Raw genomic sequence first — 17041 nt, 5'->3', positions numbered from 1 at the left:
AAAAATGGTCAGACGTTGCCCAACGGCAGATTGTCGGCTTGGTGTGTCCCGGGCTTTAGACTTTTTTTGTGTGCCGACGGCCCTCGGTTGGACGGCCGTTCTGGACTTTTCCAGAATGCAAAGATTTTTTTTATTTATTTTTTTATTTTTTATTGCATTGCTAAGAACATACAGAATCAATACCAGGGGTAAATGTAACTGAGAGTACAGTTACAGGTTATAAAGTCAGGAGAATATCATGCAAATGACACAGTGAGACAGTTTTAAGGGCTTTGGAGATGATGGATGTACTGAGGGTGTCCAGATAGGATTTAAGTTCCTTACAAAAAAATAAAGAAATAGGGCTTAGCACCCTGAAATGTACATTTGTGTAAAAAAAATTTGCTTGAAAAATAAATAGATTTATCAAAAAATATTGGTCCTTTTCATCTTTATCAAAGTTGTGCTGACCAAAAAGAACATCTTTGTATAACAAAGAAAAACTCTGTGATGAAAATGTGCGAACAAAGATACAGAAATCCTTCCAGAACAGACTTGTATATGTACATTCCCAGAAGAGATGAGAAATATTCTTGTTCAGCACCACAAAAAGAACATAAAGTGTCAATATCAGGAAACATCATTTTTAAGTAAAGCTTCACAGGATAAAAAAGATGAAGTAATTTGTAAGACACATCCTTGACCTTATTGGTTATTAAATATTTAGAAGACAAAGTCCACACTTTCTTCCATGGAATATTGACAAACTGGCCATTCCAGTACGACACCATGTATGGGAGAGAAAAAATCTAATTTTGAAATAACTGTCTAATTCTTCTGTTCCGAGAAGAGTTAGACAAAAAAAACAAATATTTCCAATCATTGTATCAAAAGGATGAGCTACTGACAAAGAAATATGGGATCTAGCTGAGTCTCTGAGAAGAGTTATTGCTCCATAAGGGATGGCATCCATTACAATAGCAAACTCTCGAGGAGTGACAGGTATATTGTACTTATTCAAAAACTCTGAATGAATACAAGTATCCATCATTATTGATTAATTGTGTCACGACACACCCACGGGAAAAGGTAAGATCCAAAAGCAGTTTATTAGGGAAATCCGTACTCACAATCCAGCCAGGCAAATGGTCAAAATCCAGTAATTCAATCCAAGGACACAAGACAAGAACAGGTAACAGGCAGCAACAGGAACAGAAGTGTGGGGACATTAAACAAGGACTCCGTGACATGAACTGAGACAGACAGGGTACTTATACACAGACACTAACAAGGAAAAGCTGGGAACAAGGAAGACAGGGAACAGCTGTGTGAAATGAACATTGATGGGTAACAGACAAAGGATATGGGAAATGTAGTTATAATGTGGATGACACCGTGGGGAAGAGGACCTCTAGTGGACACCAGGAATACACAAACCAGACACTGTGACATAACCCTCCCTCTACGGAGCGGCTACCAGACGCTCCAAGACACACAAAAAACAAACAAAGAGTCCAGGCGGGAGGTGGAATGGTGGAGGATCAGGGGGAGGGATGGAGGGCCAGGACCATGAAGGGGAACAGGAACAAGGGGGAACGGCTTAAGCGACGGCCAGGGCGAAACAGACAATCCATCGGGCAACCAGGGCGAAGCAGACAGTCCATCGGGTGGCCAGGGCGGTGAAGACCCCTCGGACGGCCACGGCGGTGAAGACTCCTCGGGCGGCCACGGCGGTGAAGACCCCTCGGGCGGCCACGGCGGAGATGACCGCGGTGAAGACGACCACTCGGGCGGCCATGGCGGAGACGACCAGGGCGAAGCCGACCACTCGGGCGGCCATGGCGGTGAAGACCAAGGCGGAACAGAGACAGACCCTGGCTCAGGAACTGGAACAGACACCACCGGCTCAGGAACTGGAACAGACACCACCGGCTCAGGAACTGCAACAGACACCACCGGCTCAGGAACAGTCACAGACACCACCGGCTCAGGAACTGGAACAGACACCACCGGCTCAGGAACTGCAACAGACACCACCGGCTCAGGAACAGTCACAGACACCACCGGCTCAGGAACTGGAACAGACACCACCGGCTCAGGAACTGGAACAGACACCACCGGCTCAGGAACTGCAACAGACACCACCGGCTCAGGAACAGTCACAGACACCACCGGCTCAGGAACAGTCACAGACACCACCGGCTCAGGAACTGCAACAGACACCACCGGCTCAGGAACAGTCACAGACACCACCGGCTCAGGAACTGCAACAGACACCACCGGCTCAGGAACTGCAACAGACACCACCGGCTCAGGAACTGCAACAGACACCACCGGCTCAGGAACTGCAACAGACACCAACGGCTCAGGAACTGCAACAGACACCACCGGCTCAGGAACTGCAACAGACACCACCGGCTCAGGAACTGCAACAGACACCACCGGCTCAGGAACTGCAACAGACACCACCGGCTCAGGAACTGCAACAGACACCACCGGCTCAGGAACTGCAACAGACACCACCGGCTCAGGAACTGCAACAGACACCACCGGCTCAGGAACTGCAACAGACACCACCGGCTCAGGAACTGCAACAGACACCACCGGCTCAGGAACTGCAACAGACACCACCGGCTCAGGAACTGCAACAGCAACAGACACGGGCACCGGCTCAGGAACTACAACAGCAACAGACACGGGCACCGGCTCAGGAACTGCAACAGCAACAGACACGGACACCGGCTCAGGAACTGCAACAGCAACAGACACGGGCACCGGCTCAGGAACTGCAACAGCAACAGACACGGGCACCGGCTCAGGAACTGCAACGGCAACAGACACGGGCACCGGCTCAGGAACTGCAACGGCAACAGACACGGGCACCGGCTCAGGAACTGCAACGGCAACAGACACGGGCACCGGCTCAGGAACTGCAACGGCAACAGACACGGGCACCGGCTCAGGAACTGCAACGGCAACAGACACGGCCACCGGCTCAGGAACTGCAACGGCAACAGACACGGGCACCGGCTCAGGAACTGCAACAGCAACAGACACGGGCACCGGCTCAGGAACGGACACGGGCACCGGCTCAGGAACAGACACGGGCACCGGCTCAGGAACAGACACGGGCACCGGCTCAGGAACAGACACGGGCACCGGCTCAGGAACAGACACGGGCACCGGCTCAGGAACAGACACGGGCACCGGCTCAGGAACAGACACGGGCACCGGCTCAGGAACAGACACGGGCACCGGCTCAGGAACAGACACGGGCACCGGCTCAGGAACAGACACGGGCACCGGCTCAGGAACAGACACGGGCACCGGCTCAGGAACAGACACGGGCACCGGCTCAGGAACAGACACGGGCACCGGCTCAGGAACAGACACGGGCACCGGCTCCGGAACAGACACGGGCACCGGCTCCGGCTCAGGAACAGACACGGGCACCGGCTCCGGCTCAGGAACAGACACGGGCACCGGCTCCGGCTCGGGAACAGACACGGGCACCGGCTCCGGCTCAGGAACAGACACGGGCACCGGCTCCGGCTCAGGAACAGACACGGGCACCGGCTCCGGCTCAGGAACAGACACGGGCACCGGCTCAGGAACAGACACGGGCACCGGCTCAGGAACAGACACGGGCACCGGCTCAGGAACAGACACGGGCACCGGCTCAGGAACAGACACGGGCACCGGCTCCGGCTCAGGAACAGACACGGGCACCGGCTCCGGCTCAGGAACAGACACGGGCACCGGCTCCGGCTCAGGAACAGACACGGGCACCGGCTCCGGCTCAGGAACAGACACGGGCACCGGCTCAGGAACAGACACGGGCACCGGCTCCGGCTCAGAAACAGACACGGGCACCGGCTCCGGCTCAGGAACAGACACGGGCACCGGCTCCGGCTCTGGAACAGACACGGGCTCCGGCTCTGGAACAGACACGGGCTCCGGCTCTGGAACAGACACGGGCTCCGGCTCCGGCTCCGGCTCTGGAACAGACACGGGCACCGGCTCCGGCTCTGGAACAGACACGGGCACCGGCTCCGGCTCTGGAACAGACACGGGCACCGGCTCCGGCTCTGGAACAGACACGGGCACCGGCTCCGGCTCTGGAACAGCAGGCACCGGCTCCGGCTCTGGAACAGCAGGCACCGGCTCCGGCTCTGGAACAGCAGGCACCGGCTCCGGCTCTGGAACAGCAGGCACCGGCTCCGGCTCTGGAACAGCAGGCACCGGCTCCGGCTCTGGAACAGCAGGCACCGGCTCCGGCTCTGGAACAGCAGGCACCGGCTCCGGCTCTGGAACAGCAGGCACCGGCTCCGGCTCTGGAACAGCAGGCACCGGCTCCGGCTCTGGAACAGCAGACGTGAAGTGGACAGTCTCTGGAACGGCAGACATCCTGTGCCTCCTCCACGCATGCAGTACCGCCACCGCATAAAAGAGGAAGACCGCTCTCTTGGCCGTGGCAGGACTGATGGTGGGCGGCTCCGAGACAATCTCAGGGATGACAGCGGGCTGCTCGGAGGGGACGGACTGCGGGACGACAGCGGGCTGCTCGGAGGGGACGGCCTCCGGGACGACAGCGGGCTGCTCGGAGGGGACGGCCTCCGGGACGACAGCGGGCTGCTCGGAGGGGACGGCCTCCGGGACGACAGCGGGCTGCACCGGCACGGCCACTGGGACGACAGTGATCTGCTCAAGGACGGTCTCTGGGTCATTAAGGAGGCAGGAAGTCTTCCTCTTCCTCCGTGTTCGATGGCGAGGAGTAGGCTCCGGGCGGGACAGGAACAACGGTGAAGAGAGCTCTGGGTCGAGCATCACCGGCCCAGGGTGGAAGAGAGACTGAGGCGAAGAGTGGTGCTGGAAGTCACCTCTAGTACCTCCTCCCCTGCGGCCTCCACGGGTCCCAGAAAACTTGGCCAGGCGGGTTCCCTCAAAAGATTCCTGCCTGACTGAAGGAGGCTCAGGGGATTTGGTCGCCATGATCTCCTCCGTTTGATGGGCCCATAGCGCAAAACATTGAAAAATGTTCATCCACGGTGGAACCTCCTTCGAACCTCCCCTCTTGATGGCTGGGGAAGAGCCACGAAAACCCTTACCGCTGGATCTATTCATGACGGAGTCCTTCTGTCACGACACACCCACGGGAAAAGGTAAGATCCAAAAGCAGTTTATTAGGGAAATCCGTACTCACAATCCAGCCAGGCAAATGGTCAAAATCCAGTAATTCAAGACAAGAACAGGTAACAGGCAGCAACAGGAACAGAAGTGTGGGGACATATACACAGACACTAACAAGGAACAGCTGGGAACAATGAAGACAGGGAACAGCTGTGTGAAATGAACATTGATGGGTAACAGACAAAGGATATGGGAAATGTAGTTATAATGTGGATGACACCGTGGGGAAGAGGACCTCTAGTGGACACCAGGAATACACAAACCAGACACTGTGACAAATTGAGAAACCAAAATAAAATTATTATTAAACCAGTTTGGGAAAAATAACGACTTATTTTTATAAATAATATCACAATTATTCCAAATAAAATACCGGTGAGGACTAAAATTGTGTTTATAAATTAAGTGCCAGGCCAAAAGCGCTTGTTTATGAAAATTTGACAATTTAAGGGGCAATTTGGTGATGTTGTAGTTACACAACAACAGGAAAGGGAGACCTCCCACCTTAGAAAAAACAAGACTGGGAAAGTATTCCAGAATGAATCAGGGTTTGTTAAGTAATGTTTTAACCAATTTATCTTGAAAGTATTCAGAATGCAAAGATTGTCAGTCCGTCCCTGCTGTACAGTGACGTCATATAACTGTCTGCCAGTCTCAAACTGTGCTTTCGTGCTATATGGCTGGAGCTGAGCCAGAGACAGACACGCTCAGCGGCGCTGTCATATATCACAACTATGCAGTGTTTTCAACCACATAATGTTTATTTTAGGTTTCAGACATTTAAATACACATAAGCACTAGGAAAACAATACATTTATAGTATGTACAATACACACATTATTAAATTATTTTAAATGACAAAACACACTCACTTAGGACAAGTATTTGAGAATCAAATGTCATATAGTTGCTGACATGGTTAGCAAGTTTCTGAATATTTTGAAAAAAAAGAGGAAATAAAAGGAATACATTTGCCATACAGAATGTTGTGGCTGTGATGTGTCATGACAACCATGAAACGTCGCCATGGAAATGGGTAATAAGGGGAAACATTCTAAAATAATGGTCACCTTAAAAAAAAAAAAACTCTCTCCGGGTGTGTGGGGATCAGCTAGAATATTTTAAATGTACCCATGAAAGGGTTAAATTTGGAATGCTGTAAGATTGTGATTGAGATAATGTCATTATAGCTACAGCTAAATATTATTTTTCAAAAGGCATTTCTGAGAGTCCATTTCTTAGGATGTTCCCTTATAATGCAGCTGTCTGTGTAGACAGCAAAGAAGATCACTGGGTTTAGAACAGACTCACTTTAATTTCCCTGTTCACCTTTTTATTTACATGAATTTGCAACCATACGTAGAAATATGGAAAATATGCATTATATAATACTAGTGTATAAACTCCTCCTCAATTATACAATGAATACTCAGATTGTACAGTGTAAACTTTAACATGAATTGTCTTACCGCTTTTTGTGCATTTCTTTTGTAGAACATTGGATCAGCGTAAGTGATCTCTTCATCACGGGTCTGAACTGTTTGAATAATAATGACAGACTTGTTAAAACAGCAAAACTGTAACTATTTCTTCAGATGTAACAGAAGTAGGAAACACTTGCCCTGTTGATCTGTTTGTCTGTGTTTCCTGCAGATCCAGAAGATCCCAACAGCAGCAACGACCATCAGAGATCCAGCAACAGCAGAAGAAGAGATCAACACTATCTGAGAGACTGAGACTGGAGGAGGAGAGCGAGTTTGCTGGTCAGATTCTGGAAAGATAAAGAGAGACAATCCATCAGTCTGTCCTTAGTCTCAGTCTCAGATTCATACAGTCTGTTCACTGACCTTCTGATACTATTCTGACCAGCTTGAGTCTCCTTTAACATGTTTATGGCTTAAATGTGTTTGTCAGAAAGTGTAAAGAGCGTACCTGTGTTGTATTTGCCTATTTTTTAGCAAAGAAAAAAGCAGAAAACAATTGGCCGTATTATGTAAAAATGCACAACTCAGTATTAATTGTTTATTGAACTGTTGTATAAAAGCAATATCATACTCATAATTGTGCTGTTGATCTGAATATCGGCTTCATTACCCTCTGCATTCTCACTTTCAGACGATAAAGGACTTTGTGGAGTGGCCGGATAAGCTGGAAGATATTAAAGAACCAGAGATGTGAATATATAACAGTGAGAAGCTGCTTTAATGTCAGTGTTAGTCAGTCTCATCACACACAGAGATCAGTGCTTATACACACAGCCCTGATTTTCTCTCATAACAATGAATTCAGGTTTTAAATATAATCCACTAATTTTGGAAAAATAAATAAAATATACAAAATCTAAGTACAGTGGCTCTTGTTGGCCAAGGTTCTTGAGCACCATCTATTCTCTCCCCTAAAGGATTCTCATATCTTATATTCATTTAACACTCTTCCTGACTGATGTATATTATCTAAACATGGTCTCATTATTAAAGTGCATAAAAGAGAACTTACAACATTGGCCTGGGTCATTCCGTGTCAAATCAACCACATTTCAGAAACTTTCCCTTCAAATGTTTGATTTTGTTAATATTTGTTTCTAAAGAAAAAAATGTGGTTGACACATAATGAAAGCCAAACTATTAAATGTAATAGGGCCTAGATGTAAAAATTATCAACTATGCAAAGAGATCTCGGACCACTAAAATGTGAACAATTGACCAATTTACCCACATTTAGATCTCCATATTTCTGGGACTGAACCATTGAGGGTCTTTAAAATGAAGATACCAAAAATATAAAAGGATATTAAGGTATTTTGTATAAGTCTTGAGTTACAGGAATGCAAGCTTGGGGCAAAACAAAATAAGTGTTTTTCCCATTTTTGAACTGTCACTGTTGGCATAATGAAAATAAGATTTCTAAAGTCAACAGATTTTACCAATAGACTTACCAATCTCTGTGTAAAAATAAAATAAAGATTCTGCCATCTTTCTGAAGTAATTTTTACTCCCCTGTAATTCGGCTCCAAATCTCAGGTAAAAAATGTCATTTTGACAGTAAGCAGTAAGTTACTCAGTAAACATACATTCATGATATTTAATATTTTGTCTTTCTTCTACATTTATGTATTTCTTTCACCAGAAAAAAATTATCTGGTTGAGTTGAGCCGCCTAGCTTTACTTCATTACTTTACTTCACACCATAATGTAGACTTCTTGGAAGCAAATGCGTGTGCCGTTGCTTGTCGCCTGTTTTTAAAATCTTAGTCATGAAAGAATAAAGGCTTTTTTATATTTTCCTGAAAACGAATTACTCGAGTGACATTTTTCCTATGAGTAGCTTTACTTCATCTTTGTTGAGTTCATTAGAGTTAATAATGCATTTAATTAAAATGCATATCTTGCCCTGCTGTAATTTTCAGTGTTTCTTATGTAAAGCACTCTGAATTACCATTGTGTATGAAATATGCTATATATAACCTTATATAAACTTGCCTTGCCTTCAGTGAGTTGCACTTGAATGTTCTTGTAAGTTATTTTACTCTGATTTCATCAAAAGAAATTACAAAAAATGTTAATGACCTGGATCTGTAGTAATTCACATGTTATACAGAGTTTGGCTACTCACAGTTATTTTATTCATTGTAAAATATTGCATATTGCTGTAATATATCTGTGTATCCTCCTGTAAGTCTGGACCAGATATTTAATAATAAACTATTTCAGTTCTATAAAATGTGTGTTCCTTTTGCCCCTTGTGGGAAGTAATATAATGTGGACCTGGATGTTTCTCATGGACTGGAGGGCTAATGTTTGGTGATTTTAATTATTGTGTTGGATAAATATACTGTAAATGTTAGAATAAGGTAAAAAAAAATTGCATCTGAAATGTATCTTCAAGAATTCTAATAAATAATCGTAAAATATCATTATGGATTATGACAATAATTATATTTTTAATATGACGATGATAGAAGCAATCAAATATAATTATGCTCACCATTAACAGTAACATTGAATCTCTTGATAAACTCCTTATTCCCAATAATGGTACTTAGTTGATAAAGTCCAGAGTCTGTGGTTCTGATGTTACTGATGGTCAGAGATCCAGTCTGATCCAGTTTCAGTCTGTCTCTGAATCTCTCATCATCATATCTAGTAATGTTCATGATCACTCTAGCGATGCGACTGTCTCCAAACCTCCACTCGATCTCTTTATCTCTCTGTATGTCTGTGAGATCAGGGTTTAGAGTGACAGATTTTCCCTCCATCACTGACACTGTCTTCACTGCATCTGTGTAACCAAACACTCCTGGAGAACCAAGAGGAACAGTTCATCAGACACAGAAGAAGTCATTTTCTGTAGTCAATTAAACAATGGTTTAACTTTCTGTTTTTTTTTTTTTTTTACAGCTGTCTGCTTTTTTGATTCAATAGTGAATCAAACATTAGAAAATGGGATCTCAAAGGAATGTAGTAAGAAATAAAAGTATAGTACAGCATTTGTTTTGGTGAACTTAATAGCTTTAAAAAATAACTAATTAAAATAAGACAAAACAACTAAAAATCAAGATATTTCTCATTTAAATTCACCTCCTCAACCTGGATAGATAGCCTAATTTTAAAAGTGTGATTTCGAGAAGAACTTTCTGAAGAACATTCAGCTCTTAATGGGGACCTTTTAAAGCCACTGACTACCTGATAATCTTAAGCTTTCAATTTTCTTATATTTTAGGACATTTTAAGTATGAATTATTTAATGATGGGTATAAACTGTTTAACCGGGAACTAAATCTGTCTGTCACTCATGCACCAAAACAGTGATCAAAAACCAGAATTCAAACTTCATTCAAACATGAAAAATAAACTTAGCTATATCAGATTAAATTTGTCAATAAATATAGAAGATTTGTTCTTACCAACAAGATGCCGTATGCAGAATAAAAGTATTATTTTAACCATTTTCAGTTAAGCAGTTCTCTAAATGTTTTAAATAATAACACACTTTTAGTCAGAACTAAACAATGGAAGTGTGGCATCAAACCAATCACCGATCTCATAAAACACTCGTTTAAACTGTCTTCGGTTAACAGGAGGTCGAGAGTCGTGGTTATTTAGATGCATGAGTGGGTGTGTGAGTGACGGTGTCAGTTTGTCAAGTTAAAAGCAGTGTTAATAAAAACACACACAGTTCTTCTTTAAAGGAATTTACTTCATTAAACATTCTTAACACACACATAAGTAAAACAAAACATTTAGTCAGATCCACATATTTTTGAATGGACATCAATGCGTGTGTGAATAGTCTGACACATTGGGAATTCTGCTCTGATGTGAACATTTGTTATATTACATGCAAATACGTTATATATAAGTAGTAGTCAAGTAATTATACACATGCATTGTGAAAGTAATATTGTCTTATGTCAGAGACTATTATTAATATTATCGTCCAGCTGGCGGCGCTAATGCACCCTATGCTGCCCAGATAGCAAAATGTGTCTGGCCCACATCTGGACCTCATCCTTGCTTCAGTTCTGACTGGGTCTCCGGCCCAAAACTGGCACAACACACTGAAAACAAACTCAAACTACTTCCTCTGGCCCAGATGTGGCTCACACCCTGTAAAATGAGTCTAATTTATTGATATGGCCCAGGCACTGTATGACACATCTGGCTGAGAGTCGGCTGTTTCCCCGGGCCAGATGTGGGACAGACACTGGCAGTGAAACACAAATTCAACCATTTAAAAAGATTATATTAATCACTTTAATATAAACATGTATTAACAATAAATACTATGATATTAACATTTATTAACAACACACTTTTTAAACCACAAAATAACTAGTAAATTGTATTTACTGTATATGATTAAAAGAAAAACATCATTCTCTTTCACACACATAAACTATCTTTCACTCTCTTTAACACTAAATCATTTCAGTTTCAAATCTTCACGCTGTGATGACCAGGTTCTGTTTTTGTCATGTTTCTGTGTGTTTGGACTTTGTTATATTTCATTCATGTTTCTGTGTGTTTGGACTTTGTTATATTTCATTCATGTTTCTGTGTGTTTGGACTTTGTTTTATTTCATTCAGTTTCCTTGATTCTGTGTGTGCTTATTGTAGCTATTCAATTATCCCTAGCCTGCTTAATTATTAGTTCCTTTGTTTCAGGAGTGTTGCCTTGTTAGTTTGTATGGTCCCTCTCGTTGATGTCATTTGCCCCAGCTGTGTCTCGTTCCCTGTTCCCCTCTGTGTATTTAAACCCTGTGTTCTCTCTTGTTCCTTGTCAGTGATTGTATGTATGTTCCGTGTGAGTGTTCCTGTTCCTTGTTCTGAGTTCATCCTGTTCTGAGTAATTAAAGTCTATCTGCTTGCATTTAGATCCGACTAACGCCTTTGCTTCTACGCAAATTCATGACAAACGCATTGACTTTTGCAACTTTTTTCACGATATATTAGATGCGTAACTAACTTGTGCGCTTGCAAACTGAGTGTCTTCGAGAGAGAAAGGGGCAATTTGAAATGGCAATGGCAGATCTGAGAAGTTGCAAATGCCTAAGTGAGGTTGTGCTGCAAATGTGAATGAAAGAATACAAGTTTGTCTGTCGTATTTCTGTGAATGGCATTTTAACATGTGTAACTACTTGTCTGCAGCTTCATATTCAAAATACAGGTTTGTCACTGTTGTTAGCGAAGGCAAATCTCAACATTCATCTTCAGATTTTTATTTGACAGGTTTTCACATTGGAGCTGAGTTTAAACTTTAGCGTACAAGTAGAAATATTTATTGTACAAGTTTTCAAATTCACATCTACAGTCTATTGCTCTCCAGTTTTGCTACTCCTTTACCTTCATAAGTGTCACGAGTGGGAGACGAGATACGTGGATTCAATAGCAGAGTGATTTAATAGGAAGACAACACGGGTAAGGTACAAACTCCAACACTGGGAAACAAACGGGAAGGTACACACGGAACACGTAACATGTACAACGAACCAGCACAGGACAGCAAACACAGGAAGACTAAATAGGGAGGCAAACAAGGAGGGTAACGAGCAGGACAGGTGGGACAACTAAACCAATAATCAGATAACAAGGGGGAGGGACCAGACAATGACAAGAGCACATGGCCCCAAAATAACAAAACACCCATGTGCATCACCAGACAGGACAGACATGTGACATTACCCCCTCCCCACGGAGCGGCTACCAGACGCTCCATAAGACCAGGGCGGGACGGGAGGGACAGACCAGGGCGGGACGGAAGGGACAGGCGAAGCGGACAGTTCATCAGGCGGCCAGGGCGAAGCGGACAGTTCATCGGGCGGCCAGGGCGGTGAAGACCCCTCGGGCGGCCAGGGCGGTGAAGACCCCTCGGGCGGCCAGGGCGAAGGCGACAGTCCATCTGGCGGCCAGGGCGGAGACGAACAGGGTGAAGACGACCACTCGGGCAGCCATGGCGGTGAAGACCCAAGCGGAACAGGAATAGACCCTTGCTCAGGAACAGTCACAGACACCACCGGCTCAGGAACTGCAACAGCAACAGACACCACCGGCTCAGGAACAACAACAGCAACAGACACCACCGGCTCAGGAACAACAACAGCAACCGGCTCAGGAACAGCAAAATACACCGGCTTAGGAACAGCAACAGACACCACCGGCTCAGGAACTGCAACAGACACCACCGGCTCAGGAACTGCAACAGACACCACCGGCTCAGGAACTGCAACAGACACCACCGGCTCAGGAACAGCAAAAGACACCGGCTCAGGAACAGCAACAGACACCACCGGCTCAGGAACTGCAACAGGCACCACCGGCTCAGGAACTGCAACAGGCACCACCGGCTCAGGAACAGCAACAAGCACCACCGGCTCAGGAACTGCAACAAGCACCACCGGCTCAGGAACTGCAACAGGCACCACCGGCTCAGGAACTGCAACAGGCACCACCGGCTCAGGAACAGCAACAAGCACCACCGGCTCAGGAACTGCAACAAGCACCACCGGCTCAGGAACTGCAACAAGCACCACCGGCTCAGGAACTGCAACAGGCACCACCGGCTCAGGAACTGCAACAGGCACCACCGGCTCAGGAACTGCAACAGGCACCACCGGCTCAGGAACTGCAACAGGCACCACCGGCTCAGGAACTGCAACAGGCACCACCGGCTCAGGAACTGCAACAGGCACCACCGGCTCAGGAACTGCAACAGGCACCACCGGCTCAGGAACTGCAACAGGCACCACCGGCTCAGGAACTGCAACAGGCACCATCGGCTCAGGAACTGCAACAGGCACCACCGGCTCAGGAACTGCAACAGGCACCACCGGCTCAGGAACTGCAACAGGCACCACCGGCTCAGGAACTGCAACAGGCACCACCGGCTCAGGAACTGCAACAGGCACCACCGGCTCAGGAACTGCAACAGGCACCACCGGCTCAGGAACTGCAACAGGCACCACCGGCTCAGGAACTGCAACAAGCACCACCGGCTCAGGAACTGCAACAGGCACCACCGGCTCAGGAACTGCAACAGGCACCACCGGCTCAGGAACTGCAACAGGCACCACTGGCTCAGGAACAGCAACAGACAGCGGCTCAGACACCGGCTCAGGAACCAGGGCGAGCAACTGGGACGGTCCCGGCAGGGCGAGCAGCTCGGGCGGGGCCGGCAGGGCGAGCAGCTCGGGCGGGGCCGGCAGGGCAAGCAGCTCGGGCGGGGCCGGCAGGGCGAGCAGCTCGGGCGGGGCCGGCAGGGCGAGCAGCTCGGGCGGGGCCGGCAGGGCGAGCAGCTCGGGCGGCGCGGCAGGGATGGCAGCTACCTCCGGGCTGGTCTCTGGGTTAGAACCCACCAGACGACCCGATGAAGAGGTTCCTCTCCTTCTCCTCCTCCGTCTCCGGACCACCGAAATCGGAACAGCAGACACTGGCTCCGACTCAGGAACAGCAGACATTGGCTCCGACTCAGGAACAGCAGACACTGGCTCCGACTCAGGAACAGCAGACACTGGCTCCGACTCAGGAACAGCAGACACTGGCTCCGACTCAGGAACAGCAGACACTGGCTCCGACTCAGGAACAGCAGACACTGGCTCCGACTCAGGAACAGCAGACACTGGCTCCGACTCAGGAACAGCAGACACTGGCTCCGACTCAGGAACAGCAGACACTGGCTCTGACTCAGGAACAGCAGACACTGAAGGACTGAAGGGCGTCTCCAGGATCCGAGCTAAACGCTCTAAATAACCGATCAGTGCCCCCCCCCGGCCATGAGAATGGGCATCTCCCGATCTGTCTCCGACAGGGCAGACGTGGGTTGAACCCTCTCTGGCTGGGCAGACGTGACCTGAACAGTCTCTGACTGGGCAGATGTGACGCGAACAGTCTCTGACTGGGCAGACAGGACGTGAACGGTCTCTGACTGGGCAGACGGAACGTGCATGGCCTCTGACTGGGCAGACGGAACGTGCACGGTCTCTGACTGGGCAGACGGGACGCAAATGACCTCTGACTGGGCAGACGGGACATGAACGGTCTCTGACTGGGCAGACGGGACGTGCACGGTCTCTGACTGGGCCGGCGCAGATCTCCTCCTCCTCCTCCGTCCTCCCCGACGGATGCCTGAAGACTCGAGGCTGGCCGAAACCACCGATGACGTCCCAACGCTGGACGGATCCAGTGACGAGGAATTACCCTCCAAATTCCTTTGGGCGCACATAAAAAAATACTTCGCCAAGGAAATCCCATTCTCCCTCTCAGCAGGAGAAAGTTCACTCCGCTGAATCCACATTTAGGCTGGTTCGTTCTGTCACGAGTGGGAGACGAGATACGTGGATTCAATAGCAGAGTGCTATAATAGGAAGACAACACGGGTAAGGTACAAACTCCAACACTGGGAAACAAACGGGAAGGTACACACGGAACACGTAACTTGTACAACGAACCAGCACAGGACAGCAAACACAGGAAGACTAAATAGGGAGGCAAACAAGGGGGGTAATGAGCAGGACAGGTGGGACAACTTAACCAATAACCAGATAACAAGGGGGAGGGACCAGACAATGACAAGAGCACATGGCCCCAAAATAACAAAACACCCATGTGCATCACCAGACAGGACAGACATGTGACAATAAGATCACGCCGGTGTTGTGCCGAATTTTGATTACTTTATGCCAAATGATTGCAAGTAGGCTATACTTAGCTTTTTTTTCACCACCAGGGTATCCCTTAAATTTCACTGTAAAGAGAATCTCACTCAAATATAGAAATAAAGTACATTACAGCAAATATTTGGTCAAATTACAAGCTATAGCGGCCAAAATAACTGGAGAAACTGACAGGCCTACAATAAATAAGACATGTTTAGTTGTGCTTCACTGAAATAAAAGCATCTATACATGTTTCCAGATGAGAAATATGTCCATCAAAACAGATACCTGAATTCAAACTTCATCTAAAATTATAGTAAGAATTGACAGAATCTTTTTCTGGAAATAATGTTGATTTGAAAGTTGTATAGGATTAAATTTGTCAATAAACAACAACAAAAAAAAACTTACCAATCAAATGTCATAAGCACACAACGAATGAAAGTAGGCCTACTGTATGATGCATTTTCAGTTGAGCAGATCTATAATTTTTTTTTTTTTTTTTTTTTAAGAACATCATGCCTGAAGAAATAAACAATTTAGGCCTATGTGGTATTAAATCTAGACAGATCTCATAAAAAAGTATTTATCTGTTAACGGGAGGTGCATGGAGAGTCGTAGTATGGAGATGTGTAGCCTGCGCGCGCGCGCGTGTGTGTGACGAGTTAATTTGTATCCAGTTCAAACTAGGGATGGCTGACGCGAAACAGGCCCTGTCCCAAATGGCACACTCCGGATTTATGGACTTCCTCAGAGTCCACACTTTGGTGACGTCATGTAGTGCAGACCTATAGGGCCTTTGGCGCGAGTCCACGAGGGCGCACTGAGAGGTATTTTTGGGACAGACTCGATCGCCACGCCGGAAATAGGAAGACGGTCCGGTTGTTGTTTAAATATTATATTTCTACATTTACATATGATTCAGTAAAGCCCTGACATTCGGTTATATTTATTTAATGAATCATAATGCGATCGTAACATATTATTCAGTGCACTATTTATGTTTATATTAAATATAAATATATATTTATGTTTGAGACATCAACCACTGGTTGATGACCATATGTTTGTATAAGCTGTGGGTAATAACTGGTAAAATGTACACATAGGTCATAAAAACCATAATGATATTTACACTTAAATATTTTCTTCTCATGTTAACGTGAGCGAAAGCTCCTCCCATTCGTTGTCTGATTGGCCTTTCGCAAATTCGCAATGATTTCTGGGTAGTTAAAGTGTGTGAAGCCTGCATCCATAGACATGTATAAAGGCTAGATGGCTCAAGGCGGAGTCAGCTGTGTCGTCAACTTGGCGGCCATCTTAGGTCAGGAGACTGCGCTGCTGCTCCCTGCTGCTGTGGACGGAAGGTGAGTGACAAATGCTCGTAACTTGCTGAATTCTTGATGGATTTACAAACGGTTTGGTTTATTACAAACCTTATTAACGTGGCTATGATTTGTGCTGATGCCGATGTTTAAATTGTAGCTTCACGTTTTGAGAAACGCTTAACATTGCAGCGTAGCTGTGTGTTTCATGGCATCCCTGACGTTTAAGACACACCAAGCCGTTTGAAAATCGGTTGAAAATTGAGCAAAATAGTTATTTCAGCACTACATGCACAATAGACTTTAATGTTATAACTGGATGAGCGGTCCTGTCCTAAGATGGCCGCCGTGTGACGTCGTCGGGTCCCATTGGCTCTCAGCGCCGGTAAGCCATCTA

The 17041-nt window shown here is 46.6% G+C and overlaps 2 protein-coding genes across 2 annotated transcripts in view; one reads left to right on the top strand and one right to left on the bottom strand.

Moving 5' to 3' along the window:
- LOC306988955 (T-lymphocyte surface antigen Ly-9-like) overlaps positions 1 to 17041 on the top strand; it is a 108748-nt gene that overhangs the window by 15571 nt on the left and 76136 nt on the right. The gene's annotated exons all lie outside the window — the stretch shown is intronic.
- LOC306988760 (uncharacterized protein) overlaps positions 9134 to 17041 on the bottom strand; it is a gene marked incomplete at both ends in the record, with an annotated part of 64841 nt that continues 56933 nt past the window's right edge. The window contains one exon of the mRNA XM_079593909.1: positions 9134 to 9465. Coding sequence (XP_079450035.1) covers positions 9134 to 9465 — 332 coding nt within the window. The remainder of the gene's footprint in view (positions 9466 to 17041) is intronic.

Source organism: Phoxinus phoxinus, assembly GCF_949152265.1.
Source record: "Phoxinus phoxinus genome assembly, chromosome: 20".
Taxonomy (NCBI): Eukaryota; Metazoa; Chordata; class Actinopteri; order Cypriniformes; family Leuciscidae; genus Phoxinus; species Phoxinus phoxinus.
This window is presented reverse-complemented; position numbering and strand designations above follow the sequence as displayed.